We start from the raw sequence: 20222 nt of genomic DNA, 5'->3' as shown, positions 1-20222 counted from the left end.
ATTGTGCTGTTGGTTCATGCACTGTGATGCTGCTTAGCTTCTTAAAAGTTACCTAAATGGTCCTCTGATTTTTTTAGGTAGCATTTTTAAATGAATGAACAGCATGATGAGGTCAGATATATAGTTACCACTAACTCCTCTGACTTGTTCTTCTTTATGATAGAGGCTGTCAAGTTGAAGGTTTAGCTCAGTCTCAGAACACTTGCCTAACATGTGCAGTGCCTGGGTTCCATCCCTAGCACCATAGAGAAGAAGCTGAGCTATGTCTGCCAAAGTGCAGTCGTGGAGCAGGGAGTGATTGGAAGACAAAGGAAATATTTATGAATATTTTGAGGGGTAAAGGAAAACGAAAATTAACTGAACAGTTTGTAACTGTCTGTAGTTATACTAAGATCTATAGTTTTCAAACTTGGCACAGATAATAATGTTTGTACATTTCCTCATTTGAACATTCACTAGTGAGTAGGTCTCAAGTTCCCTTGAGGAAGATAATCATTACATTCTTTTGGATCAGCCCTGATCTTGTTGTCAATACACATTCAGTGAAAGTACAGGGCCTTCAAAATGTCTGTTTAAAACCACTGACAAAGACAAGAGAAAGAAGTTAGCTTCAAAAGTGACTGGTATCTACTCCCGAATTGCACATAAGTCTTAACGAATAGAGCACCCTGTCCCTATAAGGCAGACACTCAGCTCACTGTGTTCTACAAATGCTCATCAGGTTCCCTGCTTTAATATTGGTACTGTGTTAAGGAAGAGGTGAACTCATAGGAAATAATTTTTAAAGAATGTTTTTATGAAAGTAAAAGATTGGTTTCATGGGAAAGAAATAAGTAGAAATGACCAATGGAAGGGAAATATGTATGTGGGTTATAAATATCCCTGAATTAAAGCAAAGATGACATGACACATGATTTTGTCATCATTGAACCAGCCCGTTGGGAACAGGGGAGAGTTAATGGTTTTATAGAATTTAAGAACCATTATAAAAAGTTGTATTTTATATCAGGAAACTTGTGAAAAACTATTGAACTTTTTTTTTTTTTGGACCAGCGATTAAACTCAGGGTACCTGACCACTGAGCCACACCCCCCAGCCTTATTTTGTATTTTATTTAGAGACAGGGTCTCACTGAATTGCTTGATGCCTTGCTTTTGCTGAGGCTGGCTTTGAACTCACAATCCTCCTGCCTCAGCCTCCTGAGCTGCTGGAATTATAGGCCTGTGCCACCATGCCCAGCAGCAATTGAACGTTTTGAGAAAGGAAATATTGTCCAAAAGATATTTGTGGAAGTAGAGGGTAAATTTCCATTGATTAGAAAACTTGGACATAGAGGGAACTGAAGAAGATAGAACTTTAATCCTCATGAAGGAACTGCATATACTATGGGACAGTGGTATGTATATATGCTGAAGGTATATTTAGCATGTATTTAAAGTGTATTCACAGAGGTGAAAGGTAGGGAACTGGGAATGTTAATCACTAATGATTATGGACACATGAGAAAGGGTAATAACAGGGAAGGAAAGAGAAGAATATGAAATTTTTGTTACACTGCTTAATTTTGAGGCTTTGTCAAAATATACAAATGGAGGTCACCTTTTCTATGACAAGAACGAGCATTTAATATATTTTATAGAAAAAGGATATTTTATCTATCTCTGCTAGATTGCAAGACTCTGAAATTAAAAACTGTGTGGTTCTTGGTCATCCTTGCATTTCCAGATCTGTAGGACTGGGTAGGCCTGGTGTAGGCATGGCACACACAATGCTTATTACTTGAGTGAATCAATTAACCCATGAGTAAATACCAAATGTATGAAAAGAGGGGATGAAGGCTGGGGTGGAGGAACTTCCAAAACAGGTGCTCAGGTGGAAGGCTCCAGGGAGGGTTAGGGAACATCCAGATTTAACAAGTGAAGACAAGATGGGAGCCTGCAATGAGGGGAGAATTAGAATAGAAAAAATAAGAACTATTGCCAGCAAATGTCTTTATGAGTTCTTTGCTTTCCAATCATACTGGGACATTAAAAAGTGAGGGGGTTGGAGGTGGAGAAGTCAAGGAGTTCATACTCTACTTAGAAGGGGCCTAAGTTAAGTATAGAACTGTGAATGCAGGGTGAGAGCAATTGGATTATTTTTTGTCAGAGAACAATGGCCAAAGGTGGCCTTCATGTGGTGGGTTTGTTAGATTGGAGCAGATGTGAGGTTTAGTGCAGATGTTTACCAGGGACAGTAAACACATTGGGGAGTTTATTAGGCATGAGAGGAACTAAAACAGTCTGTTGAGGGTCTTAAGTTCTCATGCTCTTCCCATAGTTGGTTTTTATAAAACAATAGCTTTTTGGAATGTAAAACTCTAATATCCCTGTACTTCTTCCCTTCACTATTTCCCACCCCAAAGGTCCAGATGCATCCAGAGCAGGCGGAGGTCCTTATCTTCCCCTCCCACCACTACTTTCCATGGGAGTCTGTGGACTGGAGACAGTTGGGAGGACAACTGGGAATTGTCATGGGACATTCACATTCTATGGAGTACAGGGATAGAGAGGGGATGAGGACCAGAGTGGGCGGGACAGCAGAAAGAGAGAAATTGGTGTTGACAGAGGGAAGCAGTGAGTGCTTACTGGTCATGGGACCACGTTATTCAGCTTTTAAGAAAGCAGTCATTATGCTGATATAATAATGGCCTTTTAGTATGAGTTGTCAACAGGCTGCAATAACTTTTAATGAGGTCTCTAAAATAAAGCCTTTATGGTGCCCATGTGTTTGGATTGCTGTGATCCATTATTCTAACCCCTATTTTATTTCCCTCTTATATTGTGATTTATTATATTGAGGCTTTAGTGATTAATTCTTTAGGGAATATATTTTAGAGCTTAAACTAGTATTTTAACTTTTAGCACTGCTAATTTAAATGATTTCCTGATTGCTACATTTGGGAGAATTGAGAAGAATTTATTTTAACCATAAGAAATTGAAAGAATAGGGGGGGAAAGGTTTTTTTTTTTTTAGTAATAGCCAGGAGAGTGGCCAGGCACTGAAAATTTGCCATTTCAATCGTGTTGACAAGTATGATTTGTGAGAGTCCCTTAAGAACATAACAGGAACATAATAAGAACGTAAAAGGCATGGATCTGGACTAGCCTGGGAATGGGGGAGGAGTAGCTATTAGCATTTGTGGAAATTACTGCATCAGAGAAACACAGGGATCCTTATAATACATGTGCTATAATTGCTTGCCTATGAAACCTGAAGCTCAGAGAATAATGCTGAGAAGACCAGACAGAATAGTTCTTCAAAGATATCTCTTAAAGAGAGGTTCAATTTTGTTGAATGATGTCGTGAGCAGTCATTGTTGGCTCATTGGATTTCTTGCTGTTTTGTTATATGTGTGGTTTCCTTAATCGAGTTTCTGATTTGCTTCATCTGTTCCCTTATCTATTTCCCTGCACTGCTTACCATGAGCAATCAATGTTGTCCCACTTGGATTTTCAGATAGCAAGCTTTGTGAACAAGTCAGCCATAGACATCTCAATCCTGCAACGGTCCTTGGCCATCTTGGAGTCAATGGTGCTCAATAGCCATGACCTCTACCAGAAGGTGGCACAGGAGATCACTATTGGCCAACTCATTCCTCATCTTCAAGGGTAAGCATGCTGAGGCACCCTGGGAGTAGGGGTGCACTTCAGGGAGGCCACCACAATCCTGCCATGGGGAACTTTATATATTGGTCCAATTAATTGTACAAGAAAAAAAAAAAGAATATTGAGTTGACCCATAACCAAAATATGTACCATGATCATCCACCATCACATTGAAGCAGCACAATTACTACCTCCTACCTACTCTCCATCCCTGATGAGTTTCATGTCTAGACACTGTCTGGACCTTAGGAGACTCTCAGTTTTGGTGAATTTTAGTGGATATTAATAGTTATCCTTTTAATAAGACAAAGTAAGACCCTTTGTTTTCTTCTCAATAGTCTTTCCCTAGCTATGTAAGATTATATCTTCTGTAATATCATGAATTACATCATGAATTATTTCCAATTAATTTTCATAATTAATTGGAAATTTTAGGTTAGGCATTTTCAACCAGGAATTTTTAGTGGCAAGCTTCTTCCTTAGTTATATTCAGGGTGATAAGAGTGACATTCTTCTTTTGTGTTTTATAATATAATAAAGGTGCTTTTCCCTAGATGTTTGAGCTATAATGTGGCTGTTTGATAGCTGTCCTGGTAACCTGCAGTCCTTAGGGATTGTTTTCCCTTCTGTCCACCCTGAGGTGACTAATAAGTTTGCCTCTTATGATACCATGTTAACAAGGACTCCATTATACAATGCTACTTGGTAAAGTATTTGGGGTTGAAGTTGCAACAAATAATTGTGCTAGCTTATACAGGAGAGGGAGCTTATTGGAGGGACACAGTAGTATCTCACTAGAATATAGAAATGACTTAAGTAACAATGCTTTTGTGAAAGAAGCTATGGCCTCTGCAGAGACCTTAGCAGCAGACGTTTCCTGTAGCATATTGGCTGGCACCAGCATGACCTGTTTTTGGTGGCAGTACCTCTGGTCTTTCAGGTCACATGTGCAAATTCTTAAGAGGAAATCTGGTTGGCTCATTTGGGTTGGTGATGCAGGATAGAAGTATGAGAGAGTATTCAGTAGTTCTCTCAATACACTGAAAATGTTAACTGTTGTGTTTATAATGTAAACTCCCAAAACACACCCTCCCCCCCTCCACCTTCATTTGGAGACAGGAGGATGACCAGAATTTAAAATTTAAGTCAAAAAAGCTTGCATTGTGACTTCAGTGAATAGTACCTTGTTCTCCAGAATGGAGATTTTTTTTTTTTTTATGTAACCTCTCTAGAAATAAGATCCATTTCACATGTCCCTGAAAGTGAAATGTATTAAATTTATAGTCACAGCTTGCTTTCTGACTCTCAGGGGCACATGTGCTCATTCACAATGCACTTTACCAAAGAAAAGAGTTTATTATTTGCTAAGCACTGTGCTGAGGGTTTTATAGACATTATCTCATTTTATCTTCCTCCCAGCAACACTGTGAAATATATTGTTCTTACAGATGAGGAAACTGTGCCTTGGGGATACCCACGAGCTTGTCCAAGACCACATAGGCAGCCTGTGGAGAACTGGACTTTGAATCCCATCCTGCCACAGGCTGTGTTCTAAGCTCTGTCTCTCCCTGACCAGCCTGACAGATGATCCCTAAATGGAGCTTTTGGGCCACCTTTGTTTCTGCCTTATGACCTTCTTGTTTACTGTTCACCATGCAGCTTGCTTTCATTTTGTGCTTCATTTAGAATTCCTGATTTCTTTCCAGTGAAAAACAAATTTATAAACATCAATACCTATTCTTCTTGCTATTAAAAGTTTCCATTTGGAAATAGATTTTTGTAATATGTGTTATCATAGCTATGGAGACAAAGTAGTTTCCTTTAAAAAAGAACAGGAATGTGGAGGTATCCATAGCTGCTCTCTGATCTATATCATGCATAACACAGAAAATCACACACACACACACACACACACACACACAATGACTGTTGTGACTATGACTATATCCCCTGGGTCCATGCTCCCCCCACTTTCTCTCATGGTGGTGGAAATTGAATCTGGGACCTCACATGTGCTAGGAAAGTGCTTTAACGCTGAGGTACATCCCCAACCCCTGGGCCCATGTCTTTAATCCTAATAGAAGAGAGATTGGAGAGAGACAACTGCTTCCTGTGTTTCTGCATGATCTCCACCAGATGCCTAATAATGGCAGTTGTGTACCTACCTTATTTTCAGGCTCGTGGTGGTTGAAATACACTCTCAGTGCTGAATGAGTTTCCTAATCCCTGCCTTTCTAACTTCTGGGAAGAGGGTGCATGTATGTGATGATGAACCTCACTATGATCTGCCTCAGGGATCACCTCTTCTGACTTTGCTGTGTTGTTCCATATAATTACAGAACAGACCAGGAAATCCAAACCTATACTATTGCTGTGATCAATGCACTTTTCCTGAAGGCCCCTGATGAGAGGAGGCAGGTAAGCTGCATCACCTTAGTCTTATGACTGCTGTATCCAGGGCTGGGGATGTTTCATGCACTGAACATTCTCTCCTTCCCATCTAGACTCTTTGGGCTGCTCTGCTGCTCTTTCTGCGGGTGACTGTCCAGAGCGGCTCTGTCCTGCAGTTGGGCCTATGGTGGGGATGGGCAAGCCCTTTGACTGATGAAAAACACGGGGAGTTGGGTCAGGGGACTCATTTCATGAAGTCTGATTCAGGGTAGAAGCCCAAATCATAGAATACTACAGCATCACTGTGGTTGGGGTCGGCAGCAATGGAACCCCTGTGAGTTTGATAGATGCTTACTGGGGTGAAGGAGGTGCTGTTCCTATATTTTGGATAAGCTGTCTTGCCTTGCCCTGGGTTGGGGGAGATGGAAAGGTGAGAAGAAAGGAGGGAAAAGATGCAGATTACAGTCCTTGGATGAGATAACTGTTCATATGGCAGAGGGGCCGGGTTTGGTGATATGTCTTCTGTCCATGTGGCTGTGACTGGGAGGACTTAGCAGTCTTTTCCCCTCCTCTGTGCAAAAAGAGAAGGGAGCCCCTTAAGTGTATCCATATGAAGCCTATCCTTTGCTATCTCTGTAGTTCTTTGCTTCTCTTCCATTAGGGAAAGGGCCATTACAGAGGGAAATGTGAAAGAAGTAGAACTTTGATTTTGCTGTGTCTTGGAATTTAACTCATACCTCAATTCATATTTTTTCTATCAACAAAGCATATAATATATTTCCCTGGTCACAGTTCACTTCCTTTAAAACCTTCATGGAAATATGAGATCTTTTAACCATTAGAAAACCAGATGGGGACCTTCATGATGGTTGTCCAAGAACTATTTGAGAAGAAATTAGAAAGTTAACCAGCATACTACTAAAATGCTGTGTCTAGAATCTTTTTATTTTACTATTATTATTTTTTGTTTTTACCGACTTTAAACCTTGGGGGCTAAAGCCAGGGGTTCTGGTTTGTTTTCCATTTAGAATTATTTGTTCATTCCTCAGGGTTTACATTTGCATGGGGAGGGGTGCTACTTTTGCACAGTGAGTGGTGTTGCTTTATAGTTTCCTGTGAGTTTGATTTGAATTGGATAGAACCAGGAAGAGGTGCCTGGCCTCTGGGAGCCTATGCTGGACTTGTAAGCGTGACTTCGCAGGTCTGAGGTGGGATCGTGGGTGGGCTACTCCTTTGATATTTGTGCTTAAGTACTGAGCTCATGGTAGCTCCCTGGCAGCCCAGAAAATTGTCTGGCAGCTCTCAACTGGTCATTGAGGGAATATAATCCTTCTACTGACCCAATAGAGGACATTTGGCCAAACCACATGTAGATCAGGAGAGAATGTAGGGTGGGGAGGACTACATTCTGGTCTGAACTCTTAGGGCTTTCCTTTCTCAAATGTGGAAGAAGAGGATAGATCAGAGGAAATAAAAGCTCCTGCCTGCCCAAGGACTGTGGTTTTATTGGACCTAAGCCTGAGTAAGGCGTATATACCTAGCTTACTTTTGTATCTTCCTCTACACCAGACACTACTGTTAGTTTACTGAATTGAATTATCATGGCCATGGGCACATAGGGAACCCAGTATCAATCTGCAACTGACTTTGGAATATTGATACCAATGGAAATATAATGGAATAGCAAAACAACTTTAGTTTTGGATTCTGTGAAACAAAGTTTTTGTTTTTGTTTTTTTTTTTAATTATGCCGTATGGATAGATAAGACAGTCTGACCATGTAATAAACCACCACATAGAGTAATCTAATAACTTCAAACCATTTACAAAAACAATCCACCAAAAATTTACAAAGTATTATATGACAAATTCAATCCTTGAAGTAAAAATAGCCACAGGTTATTTACTTGCCCATTGAAAATTGATGTTGACTTTATAAACCATTGAATTTAAGACTGTTGTTCATCAAAACAAAGGAAGCATTATGATTTTTGAATTTAAAACATTTCTGAGCTGTGAGTGCTCTAAAAATGATTGCAAGTTCTTAATGAAGAACAGTTTGCTATTTTTTTCCTGAAGGTCACTGGAAGCCTATAAAACAGAAGATTATATTAACAGCTGAGACTATAAGCCAGTAAAATAAAGTTTTAACCGGGCTAATTTTGACATGACATTTTTATTGGCATATGTTCTGAAAAACTAAAAGTTCTCAAAAAAAAATTTTTTTTTGGTCAAATAGGAAAATCTGCCAAGCACTGCCATTAATAACAGTATTATCAATAGTCTGCCATGTGCTAGGCATGATGTTCAGTTATATTTTACCATTTAATTTAATTTAGTTTACATATTAAGAGAAAGCTGTATTATTTTTATTTTACAAATGAGGAAATTGAGATGCAAAAGGAGTAAAAAAAAAAAAATGACCAGGTCACTGAGCTGGTAAGAGCCAGACTTAGAAGCCTAACCTCCTTGCCTCTACCTGCAGAGAGTCCCATCAAATGCCAATCAAGCAGGTGCCACCCCCAGAATTTCCTTGTATTTGTCACACAAACACTTACCAGAAGAATAGAAGATACCAGGACCATTTTCTTGCTCCAATTAGATTAAAATGTAGTCTAAAAACTTGTGTATTGCACTTACAGAACTCTTTGTTTGCTTGTGTGTTTAAAACCTACTTCAGTCTAATACTTTTATTTATTTTAGCTTCTTTTGCTGACTTGGGTTCAATCACATTCACTGGACTTCATTATCTGGGTTTCCTTTAGTTTTCAAATTGTATAAAGTGAATTTAAAGCTCCTCTCCCTCCTATCTGCTCTGGTTGGCTGTCCTTGGGGTGGAAGTCCTGCTTTCCCATGCTTCCTGGACTAAAGACATTCTCCTTTCTCTGCACAAACAATGGGAACATGCACAATGGATTTTTAGGAAAAGGGGTTGCTATTAGGTGAGTGAATTCCTTACAATGATTTGCCATTCCTCAAATTACTATTTTAATGGCAAATGTGTCGATGAGATGTCTTCCAAAATTTTTTATAGACATTGGTGATTTTGATAAGCATTATTTGAAACAAAAACTTTTAAAGGACTTGATAGAAAACTCAGAAAAGACAGACTTGAAAAAAGTTTGAAAGACTCCCATAATTGCATTCCCAGAAAAAGAACCCACTGCAGTTCCTCACGAACCTTGTGACTCTTCATGGCTCATGGCTCTGCTTCCTGCTTTGCTCTATGCAAATATTCTCCTACATGTATCATTTTTTCATAAAAGGCAGGCATACTCTGTGCATTATTTCATTTAAGGAAAAAATCTGCCTTTAGAACTAAAAAAATATTTTGTGGACGTCTTTCTATGTTGGTATATCTAGATCCATATTTGTGTCTATCTATGATTTTAGATCTTTTTAGTGCTCTAAAACATTCCCCATGGATTCTCATGTTTACACAACTCCCCAATATTAGACAAAAATATCCATTATGTGGACAAGCATATATATATTTTTTTCTCTCTGATGAAGCTTCTGTTCCACAGGAGGGGAGCATAAAATATTCATTTGTTCTTTTATCAAACATTTATTGTCTGCTCGGTGCTAGACATCGTGCCTTGAGCTGGGAATACAAAGCATAATATATTCTCTGTTCCCATGAGAAGCCCATAGTGTTATGCAGAAGATAAATATTGTAAACAGATAATTAATGAATGCTCTAGTAGATATCAGAAATATGTTGTCCCTTCTAACTTTAATATTTTATAAACAGGCCAAAATAGGCATAGAGAAGGAATATTTTTTCTTTTTTGGTTCATGTGACTATTGGGCAATACTTTAACTTTTGTAAAGGAAATTTTTAAAATTCATAAAAAGAAATTAAGAGAGATGTAGAATTCTTTGGGCCTTTTGTTTGTCATCTGGTCCAACACAACAAAATCAAAGCAAAACAAGACAAATCTCCAGGCCTTTCTGTTTAGATAGGGAGGAGAGAGCTGCTTTCTCTGCAGTGTGGAGGACAGGTTCCATTTTGGGTTGTCCTTGAGCTTGTTTCTGAATGTGTCCTTGCTCTAGTTTCTGAGTTTCCAAGAGTGGGGGAGAGGACCTTGTCCTGGGTTTGGTCTCCCATGCCATCCACCCTTGGGAATCATCTGACAGTATTTACCGGCTTCTCAGTGTGGTGGGTCAGAAGGGGCCTTGCATTGAAGCTGCCAACCTCTAACAGAGTGCTCTGAATTTCCATCCCTTCTTCTCTCCTGCTTGCTTTCCTTTCTGTGGTGGCGATGACGCCGTTAGGTTGATGTAGAGAGCAATGTTGACATCCTTGATTGTCCTCTGACTGTAAGTCACCCACGTTCCCTCCGTCAGCCTGAATAAGTAGGCCCCGCTCTGCCATTCTGCTCCTGTCCACCTTGCCTGTGTCCCCTCGTAGCTCCTTCCCCCCATGTTCTTGGTTCTCCTAGCTTTCTGCACATTTATTTCAACCTTGGTAGAATTTATGGTTATTTTGTCTGAATCGTAGCTTAGTTTTTTCTTCTCTGCTTAGTAAGAGTAACAACGCCAAAAATACTCCCCACCAAAAACCAGCATCTCAGTGTCTTCCTGAATATGAGCAGTATTTTGACTTTTTTGAAAGTACACCAAGGCCAAGGCCATGCTCTACTTTTTAATTTTCCAATTAGTATCTACTTGTCAATATTGATAAAGGTTGTCTGTGAAACCACTCCTAAGTTCTCTGTGCCAGTCAGGAAATGCCAGAGCACAAAGCACTACCTGCAGGAACGAGCCCTAGCAGAGTGGAAGCCGAGTATGAACACCAGAGCTCGACATCTGCCCAGATATGGGACATCTGCTAAAACCCCACTGGGCTCACTTGCAGAGCCTGCTTTCCAGTCTGGGGTATGTGCTACTCCCCCTTTGGTCTTGCACAGATAAAAGTGAACTGGCTTTTAGAAGACTTAGCTCTTTAAAGCGATGGTTCTTTCATATCAGACAATGTTGTAGTAGGCATGCATTACCTTGCAGAAGCTTTCAGCACACAGTCTAATAAAAGGTGATGAGCCTTTCTAATGGAGAACCATTGCTTTCATTTGGAATGTTTGATTTTTATTCAGCACTCACCTTTTTCTGCAAAGAATAATTTTCTAAAGGAAAAAAAAATAGTGTACAGGTGCCAGATTTTCCTTCCTTGTTTTTGGATCTGGCTTTTATAATCTAAATGGAATATGCAAAAAAATAATTTGAATGGGAGTTCCTAAGAAATACTGCTGATATACAGTTACGAAGCACACCCCAGGATAAAGTCATTGTTGGCCCTGCTGAAATGTGTCTCTCTAACCTAAGCCTTCGTGTGGGTGTGCTTTTCTTCTACAGGAGATGGCGAATATTTTGGCTCAGAAGCAGCTGCGCTCCATCATTCTAACAGTGAGTACCTCGGGGCTGTGACTGCCTTGCTGGGAGGAGCAGCCTGGTGCGCTGTCATTTCTCTTTTGGCCTCAGTTGTGGTTGCTCTGTGACCAGGAACGTGGTGAAGCAGCAGGGTCTATAAAGGAGGGGAATGTGTGTGTGTGTGAAACTGGAGTAAGTAAGGCTTTCCCACAGGAATTGCCTCCTGTGATTGGCGGGAGGAGTCTTACCCTGCTCTAGGAAGCAAAGGGGCCTGAGGAGCTGGACCTTCCTCTTCCTGTGGCAGGTTAAGTGTAGACACTGAGACTTTTGGCTTTCCAGTCAAGGACATCAGGGGCTTTAAAAAAAAAAAATCACCAAAATGAACTCGTACACTTGTACTTTTTTTTTTTTTTTTTTTTTTTTTAAATGAGGAAGCTGTCTGGAAACATACCAGGCCCTGAGAGAAGCCTTGAAATTTTGGCCATCATTTTCTTGGCCCCCTTACAGGAGGAAAGAAGGAAAGTACGTGGGAACCACTCACTAACTGCAGTGCAGAACTGATCTTGTACCTCAGGAAGAAAGTAGCCCTTAAAGTCGCACTGTGAGTGTTTATAACTAAACCAAACGGCAAGGTTTCCTGAGGCCTTCTCAGCTACTTGAGAGAAGCAGGTTTCCTGCTTAGAACGAAAAAAAAAAAATTCTGATAATGGGATTCTAGTTCAGCAAGCTTAGAATTCACAACACACACACACACACCACAATGTTTTATTATTACTCAGTTATGATGAAGCCAGCAGGTCTAGAGGTCATTGCCAGTGAAAAGAAGAGCTTGCTACTTATAATTCCCAAAAGGAAGAGCCTACCACAACCAGGAGGGGTCCTCACAGGGAAGCCAGGTTGGTCAGGAGTCAGGGGCAGTGTGACCAAGAGCCTTTACTATGACTCTCTAGGAAAGGAGTACATGAGGCTAGAGAAAGTGGCCAAGCAGGTTTAGGATTGGGAAGTTTCAATAAATTCAGTGGGTTTTAAAATTTATGGACTGTTCTAGTTGTCTGGGACATGTTCCTTGGTGATGAGGACAGAGGGCTGGTGGCATGAGCTCCAGCTGATTTGCATATGAAAGAAGTAATTTGTTATCTCTAGAAATTGGCAAGGCCTCAGAGAGGCAGTCTCTCCAGAGTCAGTTACGAAATACTTGGCACACACAGACACACAACGACACAGACACAGACACAGACACACACACACACACCACACATTTTCTCTCTCTCTCTCTTTCTCCTTCCCTGCCTCCTTTTCTCTTCTTAAAAATTAAAATCTTTTTTCAGGCAAAGAAACTAAATATTCTAGAACTCAAGACCAATGGTAAGGACTGCAGTTGGTGATCAAGTTTGATTTTAAACTTCCTGGCTATCAAGAATGAAATGTAAATTTCACCATCTGATAAAAAAAAGAGGAGTTCCAGTTCTTCAGGGATGGCAAAATGCCCCCCATCCCCAAACTGAAATCTGATATGTGTCTTCGTAAAACAGCCTAATAGATTCTACTCTAATTATGGCTTTGTAGAAAGTACAGAAAGATTCATAATAGGCCATTCTTTATCTTGGCCCTAAAAATGTGGAAGCTGCAGTCAATAGTAAGGTGTAGTTCAGTGAAGGTGTTTGCGCAAGGAGAGGGATCCAGGTGGGAGATGAAGGGTTGGAAATGATGGATGAAGAAGGGCTCAGCTTGTTTTTCATACCTCCCGGGCGTGGCACTTGAGGTTGGAATCTTCAGAGAAATGAGTGGGTGGAATGACAATAGCCACCTTGTCTTAAAGATAATTGGCTTCAGAGTCACTTCTTTTATGAAATGTCCATAGCTGGAAGTTCAAGGTTTCTAGTCTCTGACAGCAAGTTGAAGTGCAGAGGTCTGGGAGATTTTAATAAAATGGATGCCCATACTTTTGGGGCACTAAAGTTGTACAAGTTACCATTCTCTTTTGGAGAATGAAGGATATGGAGTGTAACACCCTAACCCCTACCTTCCTTCCTCTAGCTTCTCCCCTCCCATAATTCTGGTTCAGCCATTTGAATTACATCCTCCTCCTTCTTCTCTCCCTCCTCCTTGTCCTTCTCTCCCTCATTCTTCTCCCTCTCCTCCATTTTTAGCAGGCTGCTTCAATGTCATATTCACAGCCCATGTGGAGCCATGGTGCGTGCCAGGTCAGGAGGTAGCCAGGCAGCACTCTGAGAACCTAGAGTGTGACCAAGAGCCTTTACCATGACTCTCTGGGAAAGGAGTACATGAGACTAGAGAAAGTGGCTAATTATTCGATAATTTTTTTTTTCATGTTGGGGAGCTCTGGCCTTATCTGAAGGGTCACTTGGAAGTGAGTTTCCAGCAGTCTACTGGTAGCAACAGGGGGTGCCGAGACGAAGCTCTCTTATAGATAGCAGGGCCTGGCTGGGTCTAGTGCATTCAAAATCATGGATCTGAATAGTGTTTTGCCACTGTGACTGGTCATTTGGCATTTTCAAAGTATAGCCAAGGTCTCTCGGAAAAGGATACACATTAGACCTGGCTGTTGTATGAGCTGTGGTGGAAGCAAAGCCCCATGCGTCCAACTTCCTGCCAGCCCTTTTATGTTTGTCCTGCTTTTAGTCTTGTTTCTATGAAGAAATGTCATTTTACTTTTCACTTAATTATTAACTAATAATTGTTAAAAAAAAATGTAGCAGCATTTGCAGACTGCACCAGGATGGAAGTGGGGCTTGTGGAGTTCCCACAGTGAGTTCACTACCAATCAGATGACTATTTTGCTGTTGTGTGTTGCTTCTAAAACTTACCCCCCCCCATTATCAGAAGTGGTAAAACCTGGGAGAGGCCATCCTGGGGTGAGATGACCATAAGGTTCTCATGATAGGTGGGTGCCGCTGGTCCCTTGCAGCATACTCAGAGGTGTCCTCCAGACACTCATCTCAGGTACATCTTTTCTTGAAGTACCTTTCCCCCTTCATCCAGGAGCTTCTGCACACAGTAGGTCTTTTCCAGGTTTTTGGCCTCAAGATCAGGAACCTTACTGGGCCCCACAATGTAAAGGAAAGCTCTGAGATTATGTGTGCCCTGATTTTCTTGTGAGAGGTGGTTCCGTAATTCTCCATCCCTTGTGAATCCAAATAAACACTGTTGAGGTTCTACTTGGGGTAACAACAAGGGTTAACCTTTATTTATTTATTTATTTTTGCTTATTCTTTGTTATTTAAAAGTGTCATTTGTGAATCATCTCTCTAGCATGTCATCCGAGCGCAGCGAGCCATTAACAATGAGATGGCGCACCAGCTCTATGTTCTCCAAGTTCTCACCTTTAACCTCCTGGAAGACAGGATGATGACCAAGATGGACCCCCAGGACCAGGTGGGTGCCCAGCAGGCAGCAGTGAGAGCACATGAGGGGAAGGAGGTGTCACTAAAAGTCTTCTCTGGAGCTACCCTGAAACCAGGAGTTTAAGATGATCATACGATTGACTTATTACCCTCTCAAACTTGGTGGCATGACTTTAAAACTTAGGTGAACCTGGGATCAGAGAATAAAATAAATGGATTCTTCCATTAGGCCCTGAACACATCCATGTTCTTCCTCTTTTAGATAGGAGAGCTTGCTGTCCATGGCCTCAGACCTTGGCTCTTGGCCACCGTACCTTAGATAGTGATAACTTTGGGATCAAGTTCCCAGATGACCAGGGCCAAGGATAGTTCTGTGTGATACTGATTCTGCAAATTGGAAGTAATTTCCTTTCTCCGATGATCAATGCCAGTGGTTAGTCCTGTGTTAAATAAACCCGATTTTCGGGCTGGCAGTTTTGTTAGTTGGCTCTTTGCTCTAACTCCCTGCTAAGTCTTTGGTTGTTTCCATGAAAGATTCTGTCTCCATCCAGAAGCTTTTGGGGGAACTTTACTGTGTGAGAGTAGAGTGAGAGGAAACAGCTGGGAAGCTTGCCCCTCTGTAGCACATTTTCAACTTAAGCAGTGCTGCAGCTTTGGAGAGGAAAACACTCATTATTGGCACGTGAGGGCCTGATCTGTTGCAGATGTGGGCTGCATGTGTGGAGTGTGTGGCTGCTGCAACACTTCATTCATGGCACAAGGCCATGCGATTAAGAATGATGGAGGAGGCTAAGAGAGGCCAGCGACCGTGCCGCACATTTTTGGCAAGGCCAAGTGTAATCATCCCAGGGAGATGAGACTGTCATCTTACCACTTCTAGTGATGGAGAGCAGTGCATCCTAATAATGGAACAATGCTCCTCATTTCCAAATTCTTCTTTTTTTATGAAATTTTTTTTTTGTTATGGTAAAAATACTTAACCTAACATTTATCATCTTATCCATTTTTTAAGTGTACGGTTCACTAGCATGAAGCTCATTCCCTATTGCTGTGAAAACATCACCACAATTCATCTCCAGAATCTTTCCATCTTGCAGAACTGAATTTCTGTGCCCATTAAACAATAACTGCCCAACTGCCCTCTCCTCTCAGCCCCTGGTAACCCTATGCCACTTTCTGTTTCTAGAAGTTTGACTACTGTAGGAAGCTTGTAGAAATGGAATTAGAAAATATTTGTCATTTTGTGTCTTATTTCATTCTGCAAAAAATATCTTGGGTTCATCCACATTGTCACCTGTGTAAGAATTTTGTCCCTTTCTGTGACTGAATAATATGCCACCACTGTCTGTCTATTGGACCTGTGTTTTATCCATTCTCCATGGATGACACTGGGGTTGTTTCTTCCTTTTGGCTCATTTGTTTTAGTGACATGTTAGTGTCCATAAAATTGTTCTGTAGGGGTCCCTTGTAACCCGAGTACTGTCCCTGAACCTGTGTGCCTCTCTAACAGCGCAGTGCTCCCAGGTTCTCCCAACTTTATCTTTTCCAGTCACAACCCTTCCATCACATTGGGGGTCTCATGTAGGACAGTCCTGAGCAACTGATATTAGTCCTCCAAATGAGTTGGCTGCAAGAAGAATTGTGGAATACGGCCCAGGCTAACCATCAGGGAGAGTGGCAGGAGGAAGAGAAGTCAGCAAAGCCCTAACTTCGAACATTGGTTGTCTTTTATCTGTTTTTCTTTTGCCTGAATGCAGTGATTCATTTAGACTCTGGGGAAAGAGGTAGTTGTGCCACTTCACACAATGAAAGCAGCTTTCCCTCCCTCCTTTTTCTCCCCTCCCTAACTCCTTTAGGCTCAAAGAGACATCATATTTGAACTTCGAAGAATTGCTTTTGATGCCGAGTCTGAGCCTAACAACAGCAGCGGCAGCATGGAGAAGCGCAAGTCCATGTACACGCGGGATTATAAAAAACTTGGCTTCATTGTAAGTAAGACGTCTTCAGTAAGCTCTCTCTCCTTCCAGCCTCCCCGTGGCTGACCTCAGCCGCATCAGGCGTGTGGTCCTCTTGTACTTTACAGAATAGTTTCCACATTTCCAGATGTTTAGCTGGTTTAAACAGGATCACATGAAAGTCCTCTGGCTGCAGTGAAATGGAATAACTTGCACAAGTGTGACTAATACTGCCTTTGTTTATTCAGTTCTGATTAAGTGTAACCAAGAGTAGTTAGCCCGGATTGCATCTCATCTCCCTGAAATCTGCTTCACAAGATGCTTGAGGTTCTGTTTGAGTTAAATGCTGTATGCTGGCAATGGTGGAAGAGGCCATATCATTGGGTCAGTGATTGCATTACTTACGTGCACGGATTTTGTATCACAATCAAATTGAAAAATTCTTGAAATTTAATCATGATAAGATTCATACAGTTTATATCTTCCTGAAAGGTTTATCTTGCCACAGGTGCTAATAGGTTGACTCCTCCATTTTATTTCTTAGTTTGTAAATTAGAACACAACTTGTTTGGAGTGTAGTCTGTTGTTATATCCACTTGTAGTCTGTTCTTACCCTATCACCATCAGTTTCAGGGTGGCCTTCAGGTAAGCTCAAATTTTGCAGGTATAAATTTGGGTTTTTAAGTTCCATAAAAAAAAGGACATGAATGAGATTTTTGCTTCAGTGATTAGAAATCACTAGGTACTTTTTTAATACTCTTTCTTGGACAAAATTGTATCTGTATATATACATGTACACATACTCGTGTGTTAATATATACTAATATGTACACTATGTGTATGTATGTATTGTATACATATGTTAATGTTTACATTTAATTTAACAAAAGTAGTCTGGTACTTTATATGTTACTTGGGAGGACTTGTCTTCTATAGGAATTTTCTTTAAAATTCACAATGTTTTTGAATTTTCTTCGAAATTTTTAATTAAAAATGCTTCTATATCAGATAATAGGTGTTTTTCATTATTGAGAGATTTATTTATTTATTTTAAGTTGAATGTACTGAAGTTGATTTAACTAAGCTCTTTTACTGATTCAATGTTTGAAAACTATTAATAACTTCCATTAAATCTCTATCATTTTTGCAGCCCAATATTTATGCACATCCATGATCACATTTATTAGTATAAATTTGTGGCACTATAATTATATATGGTAGAGATGTTTAATACTTTTGGTATTGCCTCATTACTATCCATTAACATTCTGTAATTTATACTTTAACTAGCAGTGGGTCACACTGACCATATATATATATATTTTAATCCCTCTTCAATAATGTCTCTTAAACTTAGAAAAATAATCTAAGTTACCATTTTTATAATGTTAGTTTCAACTTGTCTTTTCTAATAAGAATATTTGTTGGCAATATATTCAGCTTTGGAACTTGCTTTAAAAAGGTATTCTGACAGAATTTTTCCACCATCATATCCTGTATTTTGACCTTGACATTCAACATTTGATCTCTTAGTGAATTGAATTTTAAAACTTTCAGCAGAAAGAGTCAGGATTGACGGACCAGGTGAGAATTTCCTATACCTGATGTGTGTTGATGATCAAGGTCCTGTTTTTACTTAGAGTAAGAAGAGCAGTTTCCCAAAGATATACCCCAGGGAAGGTGGACAACACTTGCCTTCTGCCTCCCTTCCAATTCTTTCTAATTTTACTTTCCTGTGCTGTGCAAGACATATCCACATCACTTGAGAGATTTGGCAAAATACCCCAGCCTCTCGCCTTACCCTTAAGTCATATCAAACTTCCCAAGATGAGATTAAGGTGTGTGCATTTCAAACATACTCCCGATTGATTCTGCTACCCCATCCTGGCCCAGAGCCTGGTACCCCTGTGTTGCTGCAATTTCATCATCTTTCTGTCACTGCCTGGATTTATTTTGTATTATGTGGAAAATGCAGATGCTGAGCTCTTTCCATAAATTACCTCGAGGCAGGACAGCCTTGTGCCCCTGCCCCAGGTCTTGGTGGTTTTGAGTAGCAGAGTGCATAGTGCAAAGGGACAGAGGAGAGATTAAGCTTGGGGAATGAGCAGTGAGTAGAACTGGAATTATTCCAGACCCTGGGCCCTCTGAAAGTTATATAGAAAGGGGGGCAGGACTCTGTTTTTATATAAAATCTCCAGACTATTCCATGAGCCAACATGGGAGTAATTTTTCTCAATGTAGCTCCATCTGTCTTAACATTATTGCTAATTCCTTCTACACTTCTGCTGTGGGTTTATCTCAGTTTTCATTTTCTGTGTCTGGTGAGTGCTCTGCTTTATGAGTACTTAATGAAGCATTTTTTTCCCCCCTGCTGAAAGTCAATTTATTGTGATGTTAAGGCCTTCAGAATTGATAAGTTCTCTTCTCAAGGACCTGAAAAGTTATTTTAGGAAAAAAAAAAAAAAAAAAAAAAAAAAACCTTGAACAGAGAATAACAAAAAGAGACTATTGGTTTCCTTTATTTATTTTATTTTATTTCCTGTGGTTTCTTCTTAGTTTTCAATTTTAGGTCTTCCCCTAGAGCTCCTCCCAGGCCATGGTCTTGCATCAGAGAGTCTAGAAGTTGGAAAGACTGTTGAGTAATGATTTCTGTGCTGGAAGTGAGCCAACCACTTTGACAAGCTGGTATTTTCACTTTTGAATAACGGCAGAAATAAATGAGCCCCTGTCCAGGGACTCACGGGCTTATTGCACCACCTAGAGGCCATTTTGCAACACTGCAAGCTGGCTGCAGACTCTAGACGGAGTTAGCACTCTGTACAGAATTATCTCTGTGTTCCCAAAAGAAATGTCGTCTTCCCTTTACACTCCTCACTGAACTTGAAGGAGAAATTTGAGGCTTGAATAATATTTTGAATCTCTTTGAAGAAAAATTTAATCCATAAGATGAACTGAATTTCTCATTTCATTTCTTCTAAGTTAGGCAATAGCCAGGAAGTGTTAAATGACGTCTTTGGAGTCCTGGGGGTACAGGGTAGGGTGGCTCTAGATTTTAATGTAAGTTTCCCTACTTCTGAGGGAAAATACTTGTGTGGCATCAGTTTCCTCAGCTGTGAAGATGGACAGTGACTTTTCTATTTCAAGGTTGCTGGAGGGCCCTGCCAGGCCATCAGTTGGTGATTAGCATGGCACCTGGATCCCAGGGTATAGTTAACCATGGTGTTTCCCTTCCTTCCTTTTGGGGAACTCACATTATGGTAGTCAAAGGCATGTTTTTGAGTTTTCCAACAAGGCAGAAACAACAGTTTGTTAATGGATAATGAACCGCAATACCTTTGAGAAGGCAGATGGGCCTCTCATTCCTTCTCAGCACAGCGTCACTATGGAACAGATTTTTCTGATAAAATAACTCCAAAATCTCAACCCAAAGTGACTAAATGTTTGTATGATTCTACAAGACACAGAAAAATACCTGCTTTTTTTTTTTTTTTTTT

General features: G+C 40.4%; 1 protein-coding gene across 5 annotated transcripts in view; it reads left to right on the top strand.

Annotated features, from left to right (window-relative positions):
* Positions 1-20222, top strand: part of Elmo1 (engulfment and cell motility 1) — a 561359-nt gene that overhangs the window by 204184 nt on the left and 336953 nt on the right. For 4 of the 5 annotated variants that reach the window (XM_048786467.1, XM_048786466.1, XM_048786468.1 and 1 more), the window contains exons 9-14: positions 3499-3650; positions 5987-6065; positions 10317-10361; positions 11394-11444; positions 14682-14804; positions 16630-16761. In XM_048786467.1, coding sequence (XP_048642424.1) covers positions 3499-3650; positions 5987-6065; positions 10317-10361; positions 11394-11444; positions 14682-14804; positions 16630-16761 — 582 coding nt within the window. The remainder of the gene's footprint in view (positions 1-3498; positions 3651-5986; positions 6066-10316; positions 10362-11393; positions 11445-14681; positions 14805-16629; positions 16762-20222) is intronic. The other variant, XM_048786470.1, reaches the window with a different exon arrangement.

Source organism: Marmota marmota, unplaced genomic scaffold (genome assembly GCF_001458135.2).
Source record: "Marmota marmota marmota unplaced genomic scaffold, marMar, whole genome shotgun sequence".
NCBI lineage: Eukaryota > Metazoa > Chordata > Mammalia > Rodentia > Sciuridae > Marmota > Marmota marmota.
The sequence above is the reverse complement of the archived record's forward strand: the minus strand, read 5'-3'. Positions and strand labels throughout refer to the sequence as shown.